Source organism: Heloderma suspectum, chromosome 3 (assembly GCF_057233095.1).
Source record: "Heloderma suspectum isolate Gila_16-S chromosome 3, 16-S_ref, whole genome shotgun sequence".
NCBI lineage: Eukaryota > Metazoa > Chordata > Lepidosauria > Squamata > Helodermatidae > Heloderma > Heloderma suspectum.
Window position 1 is genome coordinate 154,183,667 of NC_139460.1, and position 8,399 is coordinate 154,192,065.

An 8,399-nucleotide genomic window follows, 5' to 3' on the forward strand; every position below is an offset into this window, starting at 1 on the left:
TGGGACTCTGAATATGCAGATACTGTGGCTTCACCATCCAGTCAGATTTTTAAATTTATTTCACACACACACACACACACACCCCTCCCTACCTGCTTTTCGTAACAACTTGCCTGATTAAGAGTTCTGGAGATCTCAAAAGCTTGCACATATTTGTGTGCATAAGGATCACAAGGTAAGCATGAAGCACTTGGAACACTAAAAAATGCTATGTAAAAGCCTACTATTATTCTGATGCATACAGCACCCTTTGCTCTCCCCTTTCCAAGGTCACTCCATTCCAATCCAAACCACACATTTCCAAATTCTTTGCAAATCCAAATATTAAAAGTAAACTAAAGTCTACAAAGAAATACGCACACCAACACCCTTCTTTTCCAAGTGAAAAATCTGGAGTTTTGAATTAGCTTTCAGTATAGTGTACAACCCAGCCTTGGCCGATTCCCCAGAGAGGCACATGGCTGTTCCTTAAAGTTTATTGTGTGATGTTAAGTACCTACAGGCACTGAGCCAGTCAGAGTCCGTTGTGGAATGCTGTAGAGGCAAAGTGTGCATCTGTCCTGGGCCTTTTGCTAAAAAAAAGCCATTGGAAATGAACTTCAGCTACTTATGCGTTACACAATAATGCAAATGAAGGAAACATGAAGATTTCCGTCAAACTGCATCATATCTGAAACAGTGGTGCTTGGTTGATTGATAGATGGGTCACAACATTTTGTATAAACTACTGCAGATTTTCAAAGGTCTTGGCTTTATTTCATCATCCTCTCTCTGATATATTAGAAGTTAATGTTTTGCACAGTTACAGCGCATTCCTGTACATGTTTACGAAGACGTAAGTCCCACTATGTTCCATGGAGCTTACTGCGGAATAGGCGTGTTTTGTGCTCTCTCACTGTATTTATTTTATTTATTTATTTATTTATTTATTAAAACATTTCTATCCCTCCCTATATCATTAAGATCTCAGGGTGGGGTACAGATAAAATAAATTGAAACAGTATAAAACAATACATAATTTAAACACCTACAAACATATCAAACTATTAAACAAGCTAATACCAGTTAAAACCTAAAACAATAAAACAGTTAAAACAACGTGCTAGGGAATGCATTTAGCCCTCAAAGCCTTTGGTAAAAAGCCATGCTTTTACTCAGCACCAAAACAAGACCAATGTCTGCGCCAATCGGGCCTCCAAGGGGAGGGCGTTCCACAACCGGGGCGCCACAGCAGAGAAGACCCTCTCCCACGTCCCACCACAGTGTATGTCTCATACTGGTGGGACGCAGAGGAGGGCCCCTCCAACAGACCTCAGTTCTCGAGCAGGCATATATAGGGAGAGCTGCTCCCTCAAGTATCAAGGTCCCAAGCCACTTAGGGCTTTAAATGTCATCACGAAAACCTTGAATTCTGACCGGAAGCGTATTGGCAGCCAGTGCAATTCCTTTAAAACTGGTGTTATATGGTTTCTTTGAGGTGTTCCGGTCAGCAGTCTAGCTGCTGCATTTTGCACTAGCTGCAACTTCCAAGGCATCTTCAAGGGCAGCCCCACATACACTGCATTGCAACAGTCTAATCGGGAAGTTACCAGCACGTGTACTACTGTGGCTGGGTCATCCCTGTCCAGGAAAGGCCGTAGCTGGTGGATCAGCCGAAACTGGCCCCAAGTACTCCAGGCCACGGAATCCACCTGGGGCTCCAGTGACAGGGATGAATTTAGGAGTACTCCCAAGCTATGCATCTGCTCCTTCAGGGGGAGTGCAACCCCACCCAGGACAAGTCGCTTACCCAATTCCCGGACTCATGAACCACCAATCCACAGAGCTTCCGTCTTGTCAGGATTTAGCTTCAGTTTATTGGCCCTCATCCAGCCCATTATAGCCTCCAGGTACTGGTCCAGCACCCTCACCGCCTCAGCCAACTCCGACAACAAGGAGAAAGAGAGCTGAGTATCATCAGCGTACTGGTGACACCCCACCCAAAACTCCTAATGACCTCTCCCAACGGCGTCATATAGATGATGAACAGCATGGGGGACAGAATAGAACCCTGTGGCACCCCACAGCTTAACAGCCATAGGGTAGAACAGGAATCCCCCAATACCACTCTCTGGGATCGGCCCTGCAGATAGGAGTGGAACCACTATAGCACAGTGCCCCCAACTCCCATCCCGCACAGCTGATCCAGTAAGACACCATGATCAATGGTGTCAAAAGCCGCTGAGAGATCCAGGAAGATCAGCAGGGTAGCACTCCCCCTGTCTTTCACCCAGAGTAGGTCATCAGTCAGGCACCTGACCCCTGCATCCATTTCCAGAAGTGTGTATCAGACTGAAGAAGAAACACTAGGGCAACCACACATCTAAAAATGTAAGACAGGTAGGAGCAGAAGTGAGAAGGATGCACTTACTGGAGCCATCTGGAGCAGCTCTATAATCAGCCTTCAGGTGTAATTCAATAGAGGAGATGTGAGATTTGCAATGACTTATGACCTAAAGCACCCTGTGATCTTCTCTTAGCCCCTTAATACATCATCAGCTCCTTGTACCCTGAAATACTACTGCATAATCTAGCCCCGATGACACATCTGTCAGAACAGACACCAATATACACATGCTGCATTTAAATAAACAGCATGTGTATATTTGTGTGCACCTGGATAATTGGGAGCAGCAAGTACAGCTCTCCTTTATTTCTTGGTGAAGCCGTGGGAGAGAGTAAAGGTTCTCAGTTGAAGTCAGAACTACTGCCATCTTTCTATTCCGCTTATAAAAATTATATGACTTCTAGGCAAGGTCAGTGGGCCTTTCAATTAGCTGTACAGCACCCATCCCTCATATGGGCCAAATCAGACTTAACGTGGGAGATCTGCAGTTATAATCTCGAATAATTTCTGCATTTGTTATTAGCAGCCCCATCGGACACCTTAGAAAATCAAAGCTTGGGAGCTCTCCAAAAAGAAGGTGCTTAACCCTTTCCTCCTATGGCCTTTCCACAATGTAATTCTCACAAACAAATAAGAAGTGTCCTGTTGGACCAAAGACCTATTTAGTCGAGCATCCTATTTCCACAGTGGACAATCAGCTGCCTTTGGGAAGCCCACAAGCCAGACACGAGGGCAACAAGAGCCCTCTCAAACTGTTGTTCTCCAACAACTGGTATTCAGAAGCTCACTGCCTCTGATCCTGGAGGTAGTATATAGTCATCATAACTAACAGCCACACACACAAAGCTGCAGTCGGCACCTGCGAGACAGAGAGGGGACAGGAACAGCATTTGTACCTGTCTTTTTACTACAGATTTGGAGAGATTACTTACCTTGGGGAAAGGGCAACGGAGGAAAGTGTTACGCACCCTCTCCCAGAGCACCACTCCCCCGATCTTCAAAGTAGCCCCATGGGGGTCATTAGCAATTTATTTTATTTTTTTTATTTATTTATTTCATTTCTATACCGCCCAATAGCCGAAGCTCTCTGGGCGGTTCACAAAATTAGCAATCCAAAAAACTGTGGGAGATCATCCCGTAGTATAAGATGTAAGGGTCATGTCTGAGTGTCACAACGAGCCAGAATACTAAAGGCGTACTGGCTTACCGTGAATGAGCCAGTGTGCTCGTGCACACTGCTTGGACGCTCCTACCGGGTTCACCCTGCAAACAGGAGGAGCGGCCTAAACAAACTGTGGGCCTTCCATCTGTGGTTTAGCATGACATGCGAACTGGGAAATCTAGACTGTCTGTCCCCAGACAAGCCAGAGTCCTAAGCCCAGGACAAACAAAGGCATAGGACTCTGGCTCATCCAAGGAGAAAGAAGCCACAGTTCCCATCCACACATCATAATAAACAAACCATGGATAGAAGGTCCAGGGTTTCAGTTGCTCCCACTTATAGCAGGAGCAGTTGAGCAGCATAACCAGCACTGAATTCAGGGTTATTATAACCTATGAATGTGGCCAATGATAGCTGACATATTCGCAGCACTTTCAAGTTTACAAAGAGGTTCACATACATTACCTTGTAATCTTTATACAGATATTCTTTAAGGTAGGTTTATGCTATTAAAACCAGGGATGGCCCATCCATAGAGGTGAACTAGGCAGCCCCCTAGGGTGCCAAGTTAAGCGGGGGGCCAAATTCAAGGGGGGGAAATGCAAATTAAAAAAATACAAAGCAAATAACAAAGAAGTCATTATTTCAATTCCCATGTGAGTACAGAGGGGATATGCTGCAGAGGTGAGCAATACACTGACTGGGGATGGTTGGACTAGGGAGGGTTGGAGACTCCTTGTCTCCAGTTGGAGACAAGGGGTGAGAACGCCACCCACCCACGAGCAGCCGCTTCCTTTGCCCTCAGAGGGCTGAGCCTACGCCTGGTGGCGCCTTGTTAGCCAAGTCGCCCCAAGGATACAACTGGGACCCTTCTTCCACTGCGCTTGTCTCCTTTGATGTTTTATCAGACCCTCTGTGCTGATACAGTGCTTAGTATAAAAAAAACAAACCATACCATTTGGGGCACATTTTATTATAAATGATATTTCTGCTTCTGAAGATGGTGGGGTTGCCTCTTCGTTAAATGGAAAATAGGGGCAAAATGTTTCCCAGTTTATCAAAAACCTTGGCCTAGATCTGCCCTTGGGGTTTAGGGGCGGGGGTGCTGATTGCGTGGTTCACCTAGGGCAGCTAGTCTAGGGCCGCCCTGATTAAACCCATGATATTGAAGGGGGGGGGGGGACTGAGGCTAAAAAAGAGAAAGAGATTTGTCTAAGCCTTAAACTCTAAGGCTGCCTAGTGAGTTCACAGCAGAGACAGCATTTGAACCGGGACTTCCAAATCCATAGTTCGAGAATAAAGCTCAGCACCATGACAGGATCCAAAAGAAGAGAGCACCAAGTAGTTATGGGAGAATATGAAATCGTTTCTCCACCGTGTGTGTCCACATTAACATACGGAGAAGAAACATGCAATAAATATGTGCTCAGGAACTTCAGCTAATCCTGCCACATGCATACCAAAAGTTTTCAAAGATGCATCTCCTCTCCACATGTAATGGTGGTTACCTGTAGAAGTGCCCTGAAGATTCTACAGTCAGGGAAACGGAGGACTACCTAAAATGGATAAAAGTAACTTCAAAATATATATACAAAATGAGTGGGTAACAAATCAGATTTAAATTCTTTTTTTTACCCTAGTTTGAAATGAAATCTGAATGCAATTCCATTATGCATGTTAAACCTACACTTCACTCTTAAAATTCCTGATCCACTATCGAACACACTGATTAAATCCCGCTTATATACATGAAAGAAAAAAACACAAGGAAAAAATTTGACCTGAGGTCAAGCATGATAAGTGATAGAATACATCATCTTGCAATAATAAATACAAGTGATGAATATTTATGACTCCATCAACCAAAATTTCATAAACATTTACTTTCCATCTAACAGAACTGCTTTTGTTCAGTAGTTACCAGCCTTGCTTCTGGAAATGTCTGGGCACTTTAACCTACGGTGCGCATTCCAGTATACCTAACTCCATACAGGTTTCTGGATCTTGACTTCAATTAAGTGATCTTGCTTACTATACAGAGAGCCAAACACAAATGCATGACTACCTCCTGTATTTCTAAACAGATCTAATTGTGTAATGGTTAAGGCAAGTGGGCTAAACGGCTACAGTTTGTGATTCTGCTTTTAGGAAGCATAAGGGCTTTATTTCATTGCAAACTAACATGCTTCAATTGATACAACTAGTTAGCACATACGTCCTGTCCAGGAAATGCATGCATTACAAAAGGGGAAATGTGATTTAAATCAAATGAGTTAAATCAGACTTTTTTTTTTCTTGGTTTACATCACTGTCATTCTAAATAAATCCACCCTGAGAGTACTACAACATAAACTTACCCATTTTCTTTGAGACAGTCAAACTTGCAGCCCAAACCTATTATGCATGTTCAGTGCTGCAATCCAATGCACACTTAGCTGGTATAAAGTAACTCAGTAGGACTTAATCCTGAGTAGACATGCATAGAACTGGGTTGTAAGAGAGGCAAATCTCTCAAGGGAAGAGCAGATGAGGAGTCACACTGGCCATGATTGTGGATTAACACTCAAACCAGACAAAATAGGCTTGATAACTTTTACTCAAGTCTGGCTGTTATTAACATTTTGACCAAGTTGTGGAGTGTCAAAGGGTGCAATCCAACATAAGCCCTACTTAGAGTAGACTCTGAAATGAATGGGACTTAGGGTGCAATCCTATTGCCACTAGTCAGTGGCTAGACAGCCATAGGATAGGTCGGTTCCCTGAGAACCAACTTCCACCCCCTCCCGTTGTGCTTCGTAGGCAGCACAAAACAGCCCCACGCTCCGTGTTTGGAAGAGGAGCACCGAGGGGCAAAAACGGGGCATTCCTGGGGGCGTGTCATGGCACGGAAGTCAGAAATGCCGGTACAACACATCCTACGTGTCATCCGGCTGCCGCTTCCCACACTCCAAGGTCCTACAGCTAGACAGCCGAAATCAGCTGCCTAGCCGTAAATACAGGGCAGCTGAAGCGCACTTCTCCTGCCCTGCATTGGATAGGTAGTTGCCTCTGAGTTTAGAGGCATCCACATATCCCAATAGGATTGCACCCTCCAAATGGCTGGCTGACGCATGCTGGCTGGGGAATTGTAGGACTTTTTTCTGTCTAAACATGCCTAGAATTGCACCCTTAAGGGCTAATTGAAAAATTTCTATGTACACCCTCTTCCTCACTGACTGGATTCACACATTACACTATGCCAACCATGGTGGGTTGATCTCATGGGTAGTCACAGAGCAGCTTAGCATGACGTCCAAAGCTGGAGTGGTTTTCCAGTTGTGGGTAATTTTGCGCAAACAAGCCACCATGAGAACCCATGGCTTGTAGTAGGGTTGCTTAGAGTGGCTTGTTCTCAGGGTGGCTTAGCATGACATCTGAACCCTGCAGCACATTTTTTTCATGGGTTGTGAGAATGGCTGGCTCCTACTTAATGTAGGAGTTTGGGAAGATAAATTATTTGAGAGAACTACTTACGAGTCATTTCCATGTCACTTTTTGGTGTACAACGGTGCCTGACAAATCCTATAGAACAGTTCTGCATACTTTCAAGGGCAATGGAGAACCATCATCATTACTTAATATATGCTTCCTCTAAGGACATCAAAACCATTTACTCCAGAAATACAAGCTCTTCCGGAGTAAACACAGTGTTCATCGGGTATGGGGTGAATCACACAAAGCGATTCGTCAGTAGTCCCCTGATTAAGCCAGGAGGAACTCTCCCCTCCTGTTCCAGACCAGCGATTCATGTTAGGCACCAGACCTCAAATCTTCCCAGTCCCCTAATCCCAGTTGTTCACATCCTCATTCCCAGTCCCCTAATCCCAGTTGTTCACATCCTCATGACAGACGGATTTGCATTCTACAGATGCTCAGAAACGCCTCTAACCCTAACTGCGGGGGCGCTCGATTAACGGAGTAAAAGAATCGCGCTCTACACATGCTCACAAGCGCTCGTTTTGAGTAGTATATTTAAGAGCTGAACGGAAGATCACGAAAATAAAATAGAAAAACAGGCTCCGGAGGTAGTGAAGCGGGACCTAGATTAAACCCTGCTCATTTCCAGACCGCGCCACAGGCCAACTCGAGGAGCACTCATTCATTTGCTCAAAGAAGCCGGTGCCCGAGGCCACCCAGGCGAACACAGCTGGCAAACGAAACAAAAAAGCGGCTGATCCGGCAGGAAACCATTGTAGCGGGGAAGGGGGAGGTCGCCTTGGCCACTCACCAAAAGAAGAGCCGAGAGCAGAAGGTGGCATCGCGCAGCGGGTTGTGTTTATCGTCCCTGACGGGAAGCGCCTCCATCGACCGCCGTCTTCCCAGCACTGCTGAAGCCGGGCCGGGAGGGCCGGGAAGACCGGGGGGGGGGGGGCGGCAACAGATGGCGGTTGTGCAAGCAGCACGCTCGGCAAAGACCACCACCAGCCGGCACCGCGTTGTATAAGCCACGCCGGGAAAGGGGCTCCTGCTACAGGACAGGGCAGGCGGCGCTTCCGGGAAACCTGACACCGCTTCGCGCTGCAGCGGCTGCGGTTGCCTCGAGGGGGCTACAGCGGCGCGCTCGGCCCTTCAGTGGCGCCGCCGGGCCGGGCGGGAGGGAAAGCTCGGCGCGCGCAAGCGTCTAGCGCCCCCAGGCCTGTCCCCTGGTGCCGCTCTGGGGCTCCGGGAAGAAGAGCCACCCGGGGCGCCACCCGATGTAAGTTTACACACACGAGTGACTGCCGCGCCGAGTCCACTGGGCTTTAATGACCCTTGCCAGAGGAAATGTCTCACTGTCCACCCCCCACCCGCCCCCAACATATGACTTAGTTA

The 8,399-nt window shown here is 46.6% G+C and overlaps 1 protein-coding gene across 2 annotated transcripts in view; it reads right to left on the reverse strand.

Moving 5' to 3' along the window:
* ABCC4 (ATP binding cassette subfamily C member 4 (PEL blood group)) overlaps positions 1-8,164 on the reverse strand; it is a 192,512-nt gene extending 184,348 nt beyond the window's left edge. For both annotated transcript variants that reach the window (XM_084844745.1, XM_084844744.1), the window contains exon 1: positions 7,816-8,164. In XM_084844745.1, coding sequence (XP_084700871.1) covers positions 7,816-7,892 — 77 coding nt within the window. In that variant the 5' untranslated portion in view covers positions 7,893-8,164. The remainder of the gene's footprint in view (positions 1-7,815) is intronic.
* Between the last annotated feature and the right edge of the window lie 235 nt (positions 8,165-8,399).